This window comes from Phyllobates terribilis, unplaced genomic scaffold (genome assembly GCF_046119375.1).
Source record: "Phyllobates terribilis strain yellow unplaced genomic scaffold, ASM4611937v1 Scaffold_2__4_contigs__length_985480577, whole genome shotgun sequence".
NCBI classification, from domain to species: Eukaryota; Metazoa; Chordata; class Amphibia; order Anura; family Dendrobatidae; genus Phyllobates; species Phyllobates terribilis.
In genome coordinates, this window is record NW_027362762.1 from 421376553 (window position 1) to 421396119 (window position 19567).

Below are 19567 nucleotides of genomic sequence, written 5' to 3' on the forward strand. Positions count from 1 at the left end.
GATGTTTTGGGGTTGCTTTGCTGCCTCTGGCACTGGACTGCTTGACCGTGTGCATGGCATTATGAAGTCTGAAGACTACCAACAAATTTTGCAGCATAATGTAGGGCCCAGTGTGAGAAAGCTGGGTCTCCCTCAGAGGTCATGGGTCTTCCAGCAGGACAATGACCCAAAACACACTTCCAAAAGCACTATAAAATGGTTTGAGAGAAAGCACTGGAGACTTCTAAGGTGGCCAGCAATGAGTCCAGACCTGAATCCCATAGAACACCTGTGGAGAGATCTCAAAATGGCAGTTTGGAGAAGGCACCCTTCAAATATCAGGGACCTGGAGCAGTTTGCCAAAGAAGAATGGTCTACAATTCCAGCAGAGCATTGTAAGAAACTCATTGATGGTTACCGGAAGTGGTTGTTCGCAGTTATTTTGGCTAAAGGTTGTGCAACCAAGTATTAGGCTGAGGGTGCCAATACTTTTGTCTGGCCCATTTTTGGAGTTTTGTGTGAAATGATCAATTATTTGATTTTTGCTTCATTCTCTTTTGTGTTTTTTCCTTGCAAGCAAATTAAATTAAGATAATAAGACCAAAGAATTTGTGATTGCAATCATTTTCAGGAAGAAACTGAGTATTATCTGACAGAATTGCAGGGGTGCCAATACTTTTGGCCACCACTGTATAGCTATTCTACTAATAAACAGTGTATCTGACCACGATCTACTAAATCTGTCCCATTTTCACTTTAACTTCCCACTCCTTTCATAAACTCTCTTTTACATGCACATATAAATAGTTTGGGGGCGAAATCCTGATGACAGATTCCCTTTAAAGCAACTAGGCACCACAAGTTTCTATAAATAGCACAAAACATGGAAAGATGGGGTGAATAATGAATATAACCAAAAATGGCAACACCCCAAAATCGGACTTATAAATCCACATACTGGGAACCGAAGTAAGATAGAGTTGGAGAACAAAAAGCGCAAAAAACTTCGAAACAATATCCCAAATCATGAAAATACAAAATCTTTATTAGCCAAAATTCAAATATAAACAATGAGGATCACTCAGAAGCACACAATATAAAAACAATGGAGGAGCACAACAACGAGGAGCAATATCCATTGTTTACTTATAAAGAGTGTGCACTGCCCCATATGAGTGGATTACCTATAAATGCAATAAAGTTCCACAATGCTAGTCATGGATGAAGTAACTTGTGGGGAAGTTAATAGAGAGGTCGCGGACCAGAGACACTCACTGGAAATAATGAGGTCTCCAAACAGCAGCACACGCAATATATAATCAATCCAAATCATATACTTACACCCACAGTGGTTGGATAGTAGCTGCTTGCTCGTCCTCGACGCGAAGCGCGTTTCGGCACGACTGCCTTCGTAGCAGCATTGTTGTGCCGCTGGCTCAAACAGTGCACTCCCGATGCTGCTATGTGAGGCAGCTTTGCCTCTGCAACGTCAGAAGCACAGTAAGGCCACGGCGCCACTATCAGTATGTGGTCAGTATTCGGTCAGTATTTTTTTCTCAGGAGTGGGAGCCAAAACCAGGTGAGGAACAATCAAAGAAAAGGTATAATAGAAACAAGTCACCAATTCTGCATTTATCACCCACTCCTGATTTTGGCTCCCACTCCTGAGAAAATACTGACCGAATACTGACAAAATACTGATAGTGGGGCCGTGGCCTATCACTGACACTGGCTGGGACAAGGAGCTAACAATGTTAGATCCATTGTAGTGCTTACTCACTCAATAAATAAAAACTCTGCATTTTCAGCCAATGTAGCAGTAGCCGGTTCCCTAGGCAAAAAGCTGGAAGCCATAAAATTAGCAACAGGGTAACGTGATAGGGGTGATTTTAATAAATAGTGAATAAGAAAAGTGCTTATATTTACAAACACTATCCAATAATTCCCTTCAATGAATAACCCTTTTAGGTCTAGAATGCTTCCAGGAGAGAATGTTGAAAAATTAACATTTAAAATAGAAGTAACTAAGGCAGGGAGATAGCAGTATGTGTAAGGACTCAGGGACCCAAGAACTATAATCTATTAACTCTTTCTTACATGATAGTCCAGCAGTGTATTTAGCAGGGCAGCCAGGCTGGATATAGTAACCTTCTTCAGACCTTGTAGAACAATAGCATCGATATGCATAATGAAGTCCTGCCATGCTGGTGATCCTTCACTAATACCACATGCTGCAAAGCACTGTTGAACAAGGTTGTGTATTTTTACTCCATCAGGAATAAGTAAAGCCTCCAGTTCATGTTCAATTTTCCTAAAAGCACATGAATTGAAAATGAAAGCTTGTTTATCAACAAAATAGCAAATGTATCATTAAAATCAAGTAACAATGGAGAATTCTTTCAATTGTCTGCATTGTTGCATCCTACTTATATCCTGCACTAGGGACTTTCCGAGATCTCTCCTACTCATTTAGTTTTTTGCTGCAGAGCCGCTCAGCCTTCATGTGTATGATGCTCTGTGGGGAACCATATGCAGGAGATCCTTCGAGGGAAGAGTACCATTGGCTATGGTATGTTAATAATATGCAGAATTGACAGAAGCGGCCTCATTATCCCTCCATATGAAATCAAAGGTATACAGACGTAGAGTAAAGCTCCAAGCACCTCTATGGAAGCTCTATCATGACTTCATATAAAGAAGAGCTGTAATACTGCCATGGACACACGGCTTTAGAGAGAATGTTTGACCCCGATCCATTTAGCCTGACATTTCTTATGCCAGTCTTAATGAGGGGCAAGCAGGAATGAGATTAATCTAATTCATTAAGAGGCGCACGCCACTTAATAAATGCGGACACATCATACCACATGTGCCTCGCGAGAAATATTACTCCAGTCAGGAGCTAGAGTAAAATTTCTGGTGTATTGTACGCCATCACTTTGCCAAAAGTAAAATTTTCTTTGCGCAACTTTGAGATGTACAAAAATTGTAAGACTTTTTAAAGTGTTTTACATCAGGATTATGGCGTTAACACTTTGATGAATCGGGGCCTATGTGCCTTTTATAGGTGAGTGAGTGTGCATATTCATTGTACTGCTACATAGAATAGACTATGGTGGTACAACACAGGGCACATGGGCCTGAATGAAATGAAGCGAGTGCCCAGCGGTAAGCAGTTCTGGACTGCAGATTCACAACAGGAGCTGCCATAAAGAGGTTCACAGCACAGGAACCCAAGCGGTAGGGTGGCCCACTTCCACTATAAAGCAGCAAGCAGCTCTTGTTACAGACACAAAGAGGGGCCCATATACTGTTCTTGCACAGGGGCCCACGTCTGTCTGTGTCCGCCCTTGTAGACACACAGATTTGTGATTTTGCTAGAACTGTAGTCATTCCATACAGAAGTAGCATATAACATATCTAGATCTTTGGTAACATACTTTTGCGCTGATATTAGTTCACTGATTGAATAGCTTCTTTGGGATTCCCGGCTTGTAAAAATATCAAGATATGCTGTGCACCATGCCGCTGTGATCTCACTAATGGCTTTGTAATTATTTGTAACAATGCTGAAGTTGTTATAGAGGTCTGTGCAAATGTAGGCAATAGCAAGTTCAGTATAATCCATGCTCTCTTTCATGCTCCAAGTGAACACGTTCAATCCATCTTTCAAAATCTGCTGGGAAAAAAGCAATGACTGTGAAATTGGTTCACTTACAGAGCAGTAAAGGGGAAATTAATGTGTAAAAGGTCGTCATTTTCAGAACATTAAGTGATGATTACTTACCTAGAGTACTGTACATACTAAAGACAAAAAATACCATTTTAGCCTGCTGGAAAGTCACAGATTTCTGTGCTCAGCACAACAACGTCCTAATTAGTTAAAACCATATGAAATATTTGTTGTGGCTTATACAATCGCATATACACAATACCTCAGAGATCTTCAATAATTTCTTCTCAAACAGCGCCCTCTGGTGGGAAGAGATTGTTTTTACAACTTCGTTGTATTTGGATGCTACCATTTCCAAACGGGTACAAAGCACTTTAAACCTATTGTTATTCGTATGGTTTACAAGGTATTCAATCGATTCCGGGAGCTAAAATGTAAATAAAAAATAAATAATGTTAAATAGTGCAAAATAATATGTTAAATGTTAATGTTAAAATAGTAAAGTAAAAAAGATAAGTTGTGTAAAGCAGGACAATCAATATGAGTATACGAGCAGAGAAGTAAATAATAAGTTTCCTATTTCCAAAGTTTCAGCTAAACTCCCATAAAAGTGCACATGACCAAGACTAGAAGAAGCCACTGATCCCACCACATTTGACAAATTTAGCCAAAATTGCCAGTCATTCTCCACCTAATTCCTGTTGTCTGGATACAATGATAGGTAGAGTGATGGTTGCCTAGATGTGATCAATATAATTCACTACCTTCAATGTGAAGGGAGGTTTGGAAAAGTACTCTGCTTCACGTAGATGAACCAGCAGATCAGGGTTAAGATTGATCTCTATTGGGCACAAACACTCATCAGGATCATGACTTGAAGCAGAGGGTTTCTGGAACACAAAAGAAAAAAATAAATAAAACTCGTGCGCACAGTAAAGGGTGACTGTCCTTTTAATTTTTTTTTTCATAGTAGACATGAAAGTTAAAAACTTTGTAATATATCTTATCAGACAAATCTGATTCCTTCTCCTCTTGGACTGATCATTTATTGTCAATGGAAAATTATGTATTCACTGAAGACAGATTTCAACTGAGAATTGAGAATACTGAGAAAGAAGCAGATTTCTAAGATAAAATATGTTACAAAGTTTCCTATTTGCACGTGTAATATTAATTTCTGAAAAAAAAAATTAAGTACCACATAAAATAATTAAATATATTTCGGGCATTTAGACATCGTGTGAGCTTTTGCTCTGGTGTACCTAGACAATCCATGTACTAAACAACACAATATTATGTACCAGGTAAAATAACACATGTACTACAGAAAAATTAATGTCAATAGTTGCCACATATTAATCCTGGATGTTTACCATGTAATAACCAATGTATGATTTCAGGAGCCAAACCCATGAATGCTAAAAAAACAAACAAACTGGGTTTTCATGATACCTTCACCCCTTTAAGGTTTGGTAAGTTTAAAACAGATTTTAAGAACAACAGAATATTTTTATCAAACCTACAGCAAACAGCCCAGTAAGTGCCACATCGCTGGAATTAGGGTCTCTGCTCCTACATCATGCTGCTCTCAGATATGGCAGCAAAAACCTGGTGACAGATTCCCTTTAAGACATCATACTTACCAGTAATGGAAGCTTTAACGAGTCACTTAGCTCTTTGTTCACAGCTGAGAACCATGATGTTATCAGTCTGTTCTCAAACCTTCCATATTGACATAAAATAAAATGTAAAAAAGTACAGTGGTAAGAACATGGTAAAACAGCACTTATAACGTAAGCTTTTTCAAATTCTTACCAAAACTTGACTATGTTAGTAACCCCTTTCAGACATCCACTGTACATGTACACTGCATGTCGGGTGTGGGTGTATGGAGCAAGTTCAAGAGCTCAGAGCTCCTTACACTGCTCCATTGGTAGAAAAATCAAAACGTTATGGGTCTCAGAAAATGGCGATACAAATCATATTTTTTTTACAAATTTCATAACTTTTTTTAGCTATAAAAATGTAAAGAAAAATAATTTTTACTGCTCACTGAGCACTGTAAAAAAAAGACAAAATTGTATGCTGTTCATAATGTTAGCCCACTTGGATTTTGTATTTCCATTCTTAAGTACATTATACGGTAAAATGAATGGGGTCATTCAAAATTACAATCATCTGACAAAAATCAAGCTCTCATATGGCTATGTCGACAGAAAAAAAAAGCAATATATGGTTCTTGGAAGAAAGAGAGGAAATATGACACAGAATATGGCAGGCAGCTCAGGGGTCTATAAGCAGCTGTTGAGTCCAGTCTACCTGAGTGCAGTCTCAGCACCAGTGTCAAACTGTATGATCACTCAGCTGTAACCCAGCTTTCCCAGTCTCTGCAGCAATTTCAGAACATAACATCACGAAGGTATGAAAACCTAATTCTCTAAGTCTTAGCACCAGTCTCAGAATGAAACATCACAAAGCTGTCAGCTTTCCCACTGTAATCAGCGATCTCAAAAACTAGCATCGATAGCTGCAAGATAGTAGCAATATGGGACTGCCAGCTTCAGGCAATATTGTTCTCCCTGGTGTTTATCTATTATTATTTTTTCTCTTATTGTCTTATGGGTTGTTTCTATTTTTCTTTATTGTGTATTTACTACTCCTTTTTTTCTGCCTGCATTCATGTCTCATTGGTTAATTCACTTCCTGCAAAGAATTTATATATCATTCAAAAAATAAATAATAAATACATATAGTTTTATTTTCTAATGGTTTCGATAGGGTCACATTACTGCTATATCAGCACTTGCCTGAGTAATATTCAATTGGATTATTATATCTACGCTTTTGAGATTTTATATGCTTATTAATTGTTTTTAAGTATTTGTCCTGCATGTGTTTTATACAGTACAGACCAAAAGTTTGGACACACCTTCTCATTTAAAGATTTTTCTGTATTTTCATGACTATGAAAATTGTACATTCACACTGAAGGCATCAAAACTATGAATTAACACATGTGGAATTATATACTTAACAAAAAAGTGTGAAACACCTGAAAATATGTCTTATATTCTAGGTTCTTCAAAGTAGCCACCTTTTGCTTTGATGACTGCTTTGCACACTCTTGGCATTCTCTTGATGAGCTTCAAGAGGTAGTCACCGGAAATGGTCTTCCAACAATCTTGAAGGAGTTCCCAGAGATGCTTAGCACTTGTTGGCCCTTTTGCCTTCACTCTGCATTCCAGCTCACCCCAAACCATCTCGATTGGGTTCAGGTCTGGTGACTGTGGAGGCCAGGTCATCTGGCGTAGCACCCCATCACTCTCCTTCTTGGTCAAATAGGCCTTACACAGCCTGGAGGTGTGTTTGGGGTCATTGTCCTGTTGAAAAATAAATGATGGTCCAACTAAACACAAACCGGATGGAATAGCATGCCGCTGCAAGATGCTGTGGTAGCCATGCTGGTTCAGTATGCCTTCAATTTTGAATAAATCCCCAACAGTGTCACCAGTAAAGCACACCCACACCATCACACCTCCTCCTCCATGCTTCACGGTGAGAACCAGGCATGTAGAGTCCATTCGTTCACCTTTTCTGCGTCGCACAAAGACACGGTGGTTGGAACCAAAGATCTCAAATTTGGACTCATCAGACCAAAGCACAGATTTCCACTGGTCTAATGTCCATCCCTTGTGTTCTTTAGCCCAAGCAAGTCTCTTCTGCTTGTTGCCTGTCCTTAGCAGTGGTTTCCTAGCAGCTATTTTACCATGAAGGCCTGCTGCACAAAGTCTCCTCTTAACAGTTGTTGAAGAGATGTGTCTGCTGCTAGAAATCTGTGTGGCATTGACCTGGTCTCTAATCTGAGCTGCTGTTAACCTGCGATTTCTGAGGCTGGTGACTACTCGAATAAACTTATCCTCAGAAGCAGAGGTAACCGTTGGTCTTCCTTTCCTGGGGCGGTCCTCATGTGAGCCAGTTTCTTTGTAGCGCTTGATGGTTTTTGCAACTGCAAAAGGGGACACTTTCAAAATTTTTCCCAATTTTTCGCACTGACTGACCTTCATTTCTTAAAATAATGATGGCCACTCGTTTTTCTTTACTTAGCTGCTTTTTTCTTGCCATAATACAAATTCTAACAGTCTATTTAGTAGGACTATCAGCTGTGTATCCACCAGACTTCTGCACAACACAACTGATGGTCCCAACCCCATTTATAAGGCAAGAAATCCCACTTATTAAACCTGACAGGGCACACCTGTGAAGTGAAAACCATTTCCGGTGACTACCTCTTGAAGCTCATCAAGAGAATTCCAAGAGTGTGCAAAGCAGTCATCAAAGCAAAATGTGGCTACTTTGAAGAATCTAGAATATAAGACATATTTTCAGTTGTTTCACACTTTTTTGTTAAGTATATAATTCCACATGTGTTAATTCATAGTTTTGATGCCTTCAGTGTGAATGTACAATTTTCATAGCCAAGAAAATACAGAAAAATCTGTAAATGAGAAGGTGTGTCCAAACGTTTGGTCTGTACTGTATATATATGTACACTGCTCAAAAAAATAAAGGGAACACTTAAACAACAGAATATAACTCCAAGTAAATCAAACTTCTGTGAAATCAAACTATCCACTTAGGAAGCAACACTAATTGACAATCAATTTCACATGCTGTTGTGCAAATAGAATAGACAATAGATGGAAATTATTGGCAATTATCAAGACACCCTCAATAAAGGAGTGGTTCTGCAGGTGGGGACCACAGACCACATCTTAGTACCAATGCTTTCTGGCTGATGTTTTGGTCACTTTTGAATGTTGGTTGTGCTTTCACACTCGTGGTAGCATGAGATGGACTCTACAACCCACAGACGTTGCTCAGGTAGTGCAGCTCATCCTGGATGGCACATCAATGCGAGCTGTGGCAAGAAGGTTTGTTGTGTCTGTCAGCATAGTGTCCAGAGGCTGGAGGCGCTACCAGGAGACAGGCCAGTACACCAGGTGACGTGGAGGGGGCCGTAGGAGGGCAACAACCCAGCAGCAGGACCGCTACCTCAGCCTTTGTGCAAGGAGGAACAGGAGGAGCACTGCCAGAGCCCTGCAAAATGACCTCCAGCAGGCCAAAAATGTGCATGTGTCTGCACAAACGGTTAGAAACCGACTCCATGAGGGTGGTATGAGGGCCCGACGTTCACAGATGGGGGTTGTGCTCACAGTCCAACACCGTGCAGGGCGCTTGGCATTTGTCAAAGAACACCAGGATTGGCAAAGTCGCCACTGGCGCCCTGTGCTCTTCACAGATGAAAGCAGGTTCACACTGAGCACATGTGACAGACGTGACAGAGTCTGGAGACGCCGTGGAGAGCGATCTGCTGCCTGCAACATCCTTCAGCATGACCGGTTTGGCAGTGGGGCAGTAATGGTGTGGGGTGGTATTTCTTTGGATGGCCGCACAGCCCTCCGTGTGCTCGCCAGAGGTAGCCTGACTGCCATTAGGTACCGAGGTGAGATCCTCAGACCCCTTGTGAGACCATATGGTGGTGCGGTTGGCCCTGGATTCCTCCTAATGCAGGACAATGCCAGACCTCGTGCGGCTGGAGTGTGTCAGCAGTTCCTGCAATATGAAGACATTGGATCTATGGACTGGCCCGCCCGTTCCCCAGACCTGAATCCGATTGAGCACATCTGGAACATCATGTCTCGCTCCATCCACCAACATCACATTGCACCACAAACTGTCCAGGAGTTGGCGGATGCTTTAGTCCAGGTCAGGGAGGAGATCCCACAGGAGACCATCCGCAACCTCATCAGGAGCATGCCCAGGCGTTGTAGGGAGGTCATACAGGCACGTGGAGGCCACACACAATACTGAGCCTCATTTTGACTTGTTTTAAGGACATTACATCAAAGTTGGATCAGCCTGTACTGTGTTTTTCCACTTTAATTTTGGGGGTGACTCCAAATCCAGGCCTCCATTGGTTAATACATTTGATTTCCATTGATGATTTTTGTGTGATTTTATTGTCAGAACATTCAACTTTGTACAAAACAAAGTATTCAATGAGAATATTTCAATCATTCAGATCTAGGATGTGTTATTTGAGTGTTCCCTTTATTTTTTTGAGCAGTGTATATATATCTATATATAATTTTTTTTATCATGGGTGTGCACGCTCTTTTCCTTACAGCTTTCTCTTTTTTTCCTTACAAAAAGTAGCATCACTTATTACATATTTATGCAAAAAAGTAACAGAAAACTAGTGAGGAGGGAAAGACAAATGATGTAAAGCAGGACAATCAATATGAGCAGAGAAGTAAATAGTTTAAGTGGCAGGAAAGTGGCATTTCATGCAGCCCTAACCATGAGCAGTATAAAATACTGGCGGGCTCGCTCATTAGAGAAAGCTATAGTTTTTTTCTGAAATGCTGGTGTATTTCAGAAAAAACATAGTTGAAAAAAGTCCACTGGACAGTTTCCTCCTCTTTTTCCCCACCCAGCTCAACATGATTGACAAGTCTCTTTCTATATGCAATTCTGCCGAATTGGAGAAGCCAAAGGGATCCACAAGGCCAAGGCGGACACTTCTTCCCCAACCCAGTTGTTTTCGTAAAGCTATTTTACCCTTGAAAAGCTGCTGCACTGCAGAGTAAAACATCTTTTCGTAATAACAAAGCCTGGCTCTATTTCATGTTACTTGTGGTTTAGCAGCATGAAATGCCTGACAGATTCCCTTTAATTAGATACTTGTATAAAAATGTCTGTGCTCTGAACAAAGAATTACGCAAACATATGATCAGTGAATGACGTTTTTACTGTGGGACATTCCACACAATAAATGAACAGTCCATAATAATCCACAAAGAGGAATATGACATGATTCTGAACAGTAGTACCTGTCCTGCATGTCAAGGTTTGTAGTGACATTTTCTAAGAGCAGATGTACCTTTCTAGTTCCTCTGTTAGCTCAGTATAGAGATGTCTCAGTTCCCAGCCCTTGTCTCCTTCAAGAGTTAAAGATGATACTCTCCTTAATTTCATCATAGGATCCTAAATAAAAAAAGGCAATCATCAATGTATTGTACAGAGCCTTACTTGATTAAAAACAATATTCAACTGACATCAATAATTACCGTATATACCTAAATCAGTGCATCTCTACCCAGATCACCTGGAACCCAATCACAAAGTAGCATATTTAGGCCACGTTCACACGTTCCATATTTGGTCAGTATTTTACCTCAGTATTTGTAAGCCAAAACCAGCAGTGGAACAATCAGAGGAAAAGTATAATAGAAACACGTCACCACTTCTGTATTTATCACCCACTCCTGGTTTTGGCTTACAAATACTGAGGTAAAATACTGACCAAATACTGAATGTGTGAACGTGGCCCAAAGGGGACCTGTCACCTACAAAGCTGCAGGAAAGTGGTATTTAAATCATATTTTCCAGGTTTACTGGAGCAGCGGTTACTATGGGAAAATTACATTTTACTCTCCCTGCTGCCGCTCGCTTCCATTCATCGGAGCGGTGCAGGGACTGTTATAGTCACTGCTCACTACACAGTGAGCGCACTGTAATCACCCCCTGTACTTTAAGTGTAGCCTGCTCTGCGCACACACACTGCACAGTAGGTTGTCCAGGCATGAATCTAGGTTTTACAGCACCCAGGGCAAGAGTTCAGTTTGGCGCCTCCTCCTATACACAGCTCAAGCCGTTTGAGTAGTCGTCATGTGATCGCTTATATTCAATTTGCACGACTTACAGTCACCTGCTGACTAGCAGTTCTTCATAATTTTCTCAATTTTCAGAGATAAACTACAGCCCCTATTTCACTGAGAGAAGCAGGAATAGAGGTTAGTTGGCACATGAGCACAAGTATGAATGAGTGGTCATTTGATGACTGTTGAAACCAGCAAACAGAACTGATTCTTGACAGTGAGTATATTACACGCTGCTATAATTGGCCATGCTCCAGTGCTTAATGTTATAATTGAAGGGTTTGTCCAGGTTTGTGATCAGAGTCTGCAATCACTCTATGTGACTCCAGACTTCTGAATCCTCACAGCGTGGACACTGCACGTTCTCAAGATTCTCTCAGCCTGCTCACTGAGAGGCAGAATCCCACTCGGGGATGCCCGCGCCTGCCCCCCTATATAGACCCCTGAATTGTCACTCAAGGTAGTGATTACAGCATGCTCACTGTGTAGTGAGGGGCGACTGTTACAGATCCCTGCACAGCCTGATGACTGGAAACAAGTGACTGCAGGGAGAATAGAATTTAATTTTCTCTTATGTTTCCAGTAAGCTGGCTTGACATGATTGAAATACCATTTACCATCAGATCACCAAAACATCTGCAAGTAAATAGTGTGTTTGAAGGTGACAGGTTCCCATCAAATTCAGTGTATGGTGCATTCATCCTCAGCGCTTCAGACATACTTTATTTATGCCTCATTCAGACACCCATGTATCATGGTCCGAGTACAGACCACGATGCACTGCACAGAGTGGCCGCATGTCTCCTGCCCCAAAAATAACAGCCACATTTATGCCAGTGACTGATCAGTTGGGGTTGGGAGTCCAATGGTCAGTCCATCCATCCATCACGGTCTGTACATGAACTGTGTGTCTGAATTTCACCTTGCGATGGAAGAATCACATCTATAATATAACCGGCCAAGCGTCCCTCTGTCTGAAGCCTCTACAGACTGCACATGCGCAACACGCAGTCTGGCTTCAGACAGAAGGCTTGGAGCCGTTACAGGTAAGAGGAGTGTATGGCGCCGGAGATCACGGTATGCGTAGACACTGAACACATACCCCGATCTCCGGCGTCATACTTACATACTTACCTGACCGGCAGGAGTGTTGCCGCGGCGCCTCTCTTCTGGCCGGAGACCGGGGGCAGAGTGAAGGCTTCGGAACCAGCGCATGCGCATAGCGCTATCTGGCGCCATTTTACTGAAGACACATTTACAGTGTGTCTTCAGCAAAATGGCGCCGGACAGCGCGGTGTTCCGGCGCCACACTCCCTCCCTGGCCTCCGGCAGAAGAGGACACAGCATTGCTGGAGCACAGGGAAGAAAGGTGAGTATAAGTGTTTATTTTTTTTTGTATGTGTGCAGAGGATATCATGTATACCAGGATTAGGGGGATGAGGGGTACCACGCATACCAGGATTGGTGGGTGAGGGGTACCATGCATGCCAGGATTGGTGGGTGAGGGGTACCATGCATGCCAGGATTGGGGATGAGGGGTGCCATACATACCAGAATTGAGGGAAGAGGGGTACCATGCATACCAGGAATGGGGGATGAGGGGTACCATGCATACCAGGATTGGGGGATAAGGGGTACCATGCATACCATGATAGGGATCTGGGGATGAGGGGTGCCATGCATACGAGGATTGGTGGGTGAGGGGACCATGCATACCAGGGTTGGGGGATGAGGGGACCCTGCATACCAGGATTGGAGGTGAGGGGACCATGCATACCAGGATTGAGGGATGAGGGGGCCACATATACCAGGATTGGGGGGATGAGGGGTACCATACATACCAGGATTGGAGGATGAAGGGGGTCATGCATACCAGGATTGGGGGTGAGGGGACCACACATACCAAGATTGGGGGATGAGGGGTACCATGCATACCAGGATTGGGGGATGAGGGGTACTATGCATACCAGGATTGGGGGATGAGGGGTACCATGCATACCAGGATTGGGGGATGAGGGGTACCATGCATACCAGGATTGGGGGATGAGGGGTACCATGCATACCAGGATTGGTGGGTGAGGGGTGCCATACATACCAGGATTGGTGGGTGAGGGGTGCCATACATACCAGGATTGGAGGGTGAGGGGTGCCATACATACCAGGATTGGGGGAAGAGGGGTACCATGGATACCAAGATTGGGGGATGAGGGGTACCAAGCATACCAAGATTGGGGGATGATGGGTACCATGCATACCAGGATTGGGGGGTGAGGGGGCTAAAAATACCAGGATTGGGGGATGAGGGGGCCACAGATACCAGGATTGGGGCATGAGGGGTACCATACATACCAGGATTGAGGGATGAGGGGGCTACACATACCAGGATTGGGGGGATGAGGGGACCATGCACACCAGGATTGAGGGATGAGGGGTACCATGCATACCAGGATTGGGGGATGAGGGGTACCATGCATACCAGGGTTGGGGGATGAGGGGTACCATACATACCAGGATTGGGGGATGAGGAGTGCCATGAATATGAGAATTGGGGATGAGGGGTGCCATGCATACCAGGATTGGGGGAAGAGGGGTGCCATGCATACCAGGATTGAGGGGTGCCATGCATACCAGGATTGAGGGGTGAGGGGTACCATGCATACCAGGATTAGGGGGATGAGAAGTACCATGCATACCAGGATTAGGGGGATGAGGGGTACCACGTATACCAAGATTGGGGGATGAGGGGTACCATGCATACCAGGATTGGGGGATGAGGGGTACTATGCATACCTGGATTGGGGGATGAGGGGTACCATGCATACCTGGATTGGGGGATGAGGGGTACCATGCATACCAGAATTGGGGGATGAGGGGTACCATGCATACCAGGATTGGGGGATGAGGGGTACCATGCATACCAGGATTGGTGGGTGAGGGGTGCCATACATACCAGGATTTGGGTTAGAGGGGTACCATGAATACCAGGATTGGGGGATGAGGGGTACCATGCATACCAGGATTGTGGCATGAGGGGTACCATGCATACTAGGATTGAGGGGTGAGGGGTACCATGCATACCAGGATTGGGGGATGAGGGGTACCATGCATACCAGGATTTGGGGATGAGGGGTACCATGCATATCAGGATTGGGGGATGAGGGGTACCATGCATACCAGGATTGGGGGATGAGGGGGGCCATGCATACCAGGATTGGGGGTGAGGGGACCACACATACCAGGATTGGGAGATGAGGGGTGCCATGCATACCAAGATTGGGGGTGAGGGGACCATGCATACCAGGATTGGGGGTGAGGAGACCATGCATACCAGGATTGGGGGATGAGGGGTAACATGCATACCAGGATTGGGGGATGAGGGTTACCACGCATACCAGGATTGGAGGATGAGGGGTACCATACATAGCAGGATTGAGGGATGATGGGGCCACACATACCAGGATTGGGGGATGAGGGGACCATGAATTCCAGGAATGGGGGATGAGGGGACCATGCATACCAGGAATGAGAGATGAGGGGTACCATGCATACCAGGATTGGGGGATGAGGGTCCACGCATACCAGGATTGAGGGATGAAAGGCACCATGCATACCAGGATTGGGGGATGAGGGGTACCATGCATACCAGGATTGGGGGATGAGGAGTGCCATGAATACGAGGATTGGGGATGAGGGGTGCCATGCATACCAGGATTGGGGGAAGAGGGGTGCCATGCATACCAGGGATTGAGGGATGAGGGGTTCCATGCATACCAGGATTGAGGGATAAGGGGTACCATGCATACCGGGATTGGGGGATGAGGCGTACCATGCATACCAGGATAGAGATCTGGGGGGGCATGGATACCAGGATTCGGATGAGGGGCCATGCATATCAGGATCAGAGTGAGGGGTACCATGTATACCAGGATAGGGATGAGGGGTACCATGCATATCGGGATGAGGGGCTCCATGCATGCCAGGATTGGGGATGAGGGGCGCCATGCATGTCAGGATTGGGGATGAGGCGTGCCATGCATACCAGGATTGGGGATGAGGGGTGCCATGCATACCAGGATTGGGGATGAGGGGTGCCATGCATACCAGGATTGGGGGTGAGGGGTGCCATGCATACCAGGATTGGGGGTGAGGGGTGCCATGCATACCAGAATTGGAGGTGAGGGGTGCCATGCATACCAGAATTGGAGGTGAGGGGTGCCATGCATACCAGGATTGGAGGTGAGGGGTGCCATGCATACTAGGATAGGGAGGAGGCGTGCCATGCATACCAGGATAGGGATGAGGGGTGCCATGCATACCAGGATTAGTGGTGAGAGGTGCCATGCATACCAGGATTGGAGTGAGGGTGCCATGCATACCAGGATAGGGATGAGGCCTGCCATGCATACGAGGATAGGGATGAGGGGTGCCATGCGTACCAGGATTGGGGGTGAGGGGTGCCATGCGTACCAGGATTGTGGGTGAGGGGTGCCATGCGTACCAGGATTGGGGGTGAGGGGTGCCATGCATACCAGGATAGGGATGAGGCGTGCCATGCATACCAGGATAGGGATGAGGGCAGCACATAACAGGATAGGGGAACAGGATTCGGGAGCACAAATACTAGGATGGGAGACCATGTACCAATAAAAATGCTAGCCACCAGGGCATAGAACACATTACTGCCATGTAATAGAAAGCCACAATGAGGTCAATTCTTCAAAGTTTTTACACCAGAAAATTGGCGTAAAAGCTTTGAAAAGATGCAAAATCTTTGCAACTTAAGACGTTTTTCACCAGTTTAACTCAACTTCGTTGAAATGGGCTGAGCTGGGGCAAAGCCGGGAAAAGACGAGGGCATGCCCGCGCTCAATCAATTCAGTGCCTTGTATTTCAGCAAAACTGGCATAGCGTGATTGTGTGCTACGCCAGTCTTGATGAATTAGCCCCATTGTATCTTGTTGTAGGAATGGTAATATTATTAATCTGAGCATGATGGTTATATAATATACTACAGTATGCATAGGTTTACCAGCAGCATGTATCTACTTACAGAGATTCTTGCTCGAAGTCCTTTTATCCAAAAGAGTTTACTGATGGTGGGAGTCATATTCACATGAAGAGGAGGATTGCTTGCCATAACTTGGAACATGTCCTTTAATTGAATGAGTTCTTCTAGAAACATATTAAGTAAATGGCTATCCTTATCCTTTAAATGATCCTAAAAATATTAAAATAAAAAGAATTTAAATGAAATTTATAAAAAGTATCTTTCTTGTCCCCATATAATTACTATACGGCTATGTTCACACAAATTTTTTGGACAAAGAATGTTTTAATATGCAGCTTTGTCCTTTTTTTCAGCAGTATTAGGTGTATTTTTAAAAATGAATGTTTTACTACCTATGTTTTTCTACTGCAATAATTTTAGTCATGTTTTTAACATTACATGACATAGTAATAATAGATCATTTGATTCCTATACTTCTCTTAGATCTGTAATGTGAAAAATGCAATATACATTAACATCTGCATTTTTTTAACGGAGGAAAAAAACGGAGATCTGTGGAAGAAAAACAATGCTATGGGAAAAAGTGCTTCTATTTTGTTTAATATTTTCATATTAACTCCAAACAAAAATCTAGCCAACAAAACTTTTTATTTTTTATATGAAAAATACACATAGCACGAATAACTTGTGGGATAATACAATATTTATACAAGTATAACACTGCTGATTAAAATGGCAGAAACCTCATCATGTGAGCTAAGAATCTAAATCAGAGGTGCACAACCTGTGGCTCTGTGGTCACATGTTGCCTAAAATGCTATCCTACGTGGCCCTCGACCATCTGGGCACTTACATGCTTGTCTATGTCTGGTGGTTCTCACATGCATTCAGCATGTTAGAGAGAAGAAGAAGGTGCGTAATAATGGTAACAAGGCCGTATATGCATACAACTATCTTAATTAGGGAGAAGTCAGACTGCCGTATTACTCTTGCAGGGATCACATCGCAATCCTCGGACTGGCCGTCAGCTCCCCGGACCTGAGCATGACAGTTTCATGTATTTCTATGCAGCTGTCATGGTCAGGTCAGGAGAGCTGACGGCCAGTCCGAGGATTGCGATATGATCCTCGCGCGACTGCCCCCTTATAGTTATGAAGAAGTAGTGAAATTCACATTAACGTTTTGGAGTACAAACAGAAAGAAGAGGACTCCCATTCTCCCTAAGCACAATCAGCACATTTGTGCCATATACTTTCTGCATGCAATAATTATTTTAGATGGTAATATCCCTCTTTGAAGCGAGCCTGTCACATTGAATAAAATTATTACCATTAATAACCTGCATATATAGAGTTAATCTGCAAGGTAATAGCGTAAGAAATAATAATTTTTATTTCTATAGCATCAACATATCCCCCAGCACTTTACATTACAGAGGGTTAAGGCATAACAGAATTAACACATAATTCAACAGATACCAAGAGGAGTGAGGGCCCTGCTCGCAAGCTTACAATCTATGAGGAAATAGAAAATTTTGGAAGGGCAAAACTAGAATGGCTACATAAGGGAGATGAGGCAATAGGCCAGTCTAAAGAAGTGCGTTTTTAGGGCACTCGTAAAACTGAAGGGTATTGGAAATTAATCTAATTATCCTGGGTAGTGCATTCCAGAGAAGTGGCGCAGCATTTGAGATGTCTTGGAGACGGGAGTGGGAGGTTTGGATTATTGAGGATGTTAGTTTTAAGTCATTAGTTTAGTAGAATGGAGGGCATGGGTAGGGTGATAGACAGAGATGAGGAAGAAGATGCAAGGTGGTGAAGAACTGTGAAGAGCTTTGTGGGTGAGAATGATAAGTTTATATTGGACTCAGTAGCAGATGGGCAACCAGTGCAATCGCTGGCACAGGGAATTGATATAGCGGTTGGAGAGGAATATGATCCTGGTTGACAGACTGGAGAGGGGAGTGGTTAGTAAGAGGGAGACTGATTAGTAGAGAGTTGCAGTAGTAAGAGAGCTGCAGTAGTAGTAAGAGTTTTTGCAGAGTCAGATAAGAAAAGGTTGTTGAATTCTAGAGATGTTTTTGAGGTGTAGATTACATGTGGTAGTGAGTGATCGGATGTGGGGAGTGAAGGAAAGATTTGAGTCAAATATAACACCAAGACAGCAGGCATGCTGCTGGGGAATAATGGTAAAACCACACACAGAAATGGCAATATTGAGTTTGTGAAGGCTAGTAGAGCTCAGAAACACAAGGAGTTCAGTTTTGACCGATTCAGTTTTAGATAGATGGAGGACATGATGTTAGAGATTACAGAAACACAATCACTGGTTATCAGCATATAGACTACTGAAAACCAAATCTACTGATGGTTTGTCCAGTGGGGGCAGTATATAGGGAGAAGAGGAGGTGACCTAGAACTGAACCTTGAGGAAGGGGAAGAGTAATGAAAAATAATATACGCCACTCTTGTAATTATTGCTCTTGGTGCACAAGTAGGGCATCCAACCCATACATAATACAGAAAAAGTAACTTGGCACTCAATGTAGAATAAAGTTCAGGTTTTTTTTATGCATTCAGTTGTACGTACACTCCCGTGGGTTGTAGTGAATATTCATGCACTTTAATAGCGGGCACAAAGACCGCCGGCGGCTGCAAGAGTCGCGCTGCGGGTATAGTGTGAGCGCTATTAGGGAGAATGAATGGTCACTGCTCCCCACGCACACAGTCCCGGCATGGGGAGCAGTGACTCTTCCGGCACAGCATCTGGCAGCAGAGCAGGACGCAGCGCTGGAACACAGGGAAGAAAGGGGAGTAGACATGTTTTTTTTTGTGTGCAGCATGGGATGGGGGGTGCCAAGCATACCAGGAAGAGGAATGAGGGGTGCCAAGCATACCAGGAAGGGGGATGGGGATCAGGGGTGCCATGCATATCGGGATGGGGATCAGGGGTGCCATGCATACCAGGATGGGGATCAGGGGTGCCATACATACCAGGATGGGGATCAATGGTGCCATGCATACCAGGATGGGGATGAGGGGTGACATGCATACCAGGATGGTGGATTGGGTGCCATGCACATCAGGATGGGGATGAGTGGTGCCATGCAAACCAGGATGGGGATCAGGGGTGCCATGCATACCAGGATGGGGATCATGGGTGCCATGCATACCAGGATGGGGATCA

The 19567-nt window shown here is 43.8% G+C and overlaps 1 protein-coding gene across 1 annotated transcript in view; it reads right to left on the bottom strand.

Annotated features, from left to right (window-relative positions):
- LOC141213014 (uncharacterized) overlaps positions 1-19567 on the bottom strand; it is a 903379-nt gene that overhangs the window by 779487 nt on the left and 104325 nt on the right. The window contains 7 exon segments of the mRNA XM_073665145.1: positions 2077-2290; positions 3420-3655; positions 3915-4079; positions 4417-4542; positions 5296-5374; positions 10596-10699; positions 16424-16591. Coding sequence (XP_073521246.1) covers positions 2077-2290; positions 3420-3655; positions 3915-4079; positions 4417-4542; positions 5296-5374; positions 10596-10699; positions 16424-16591 — 1092 coding nt within the window.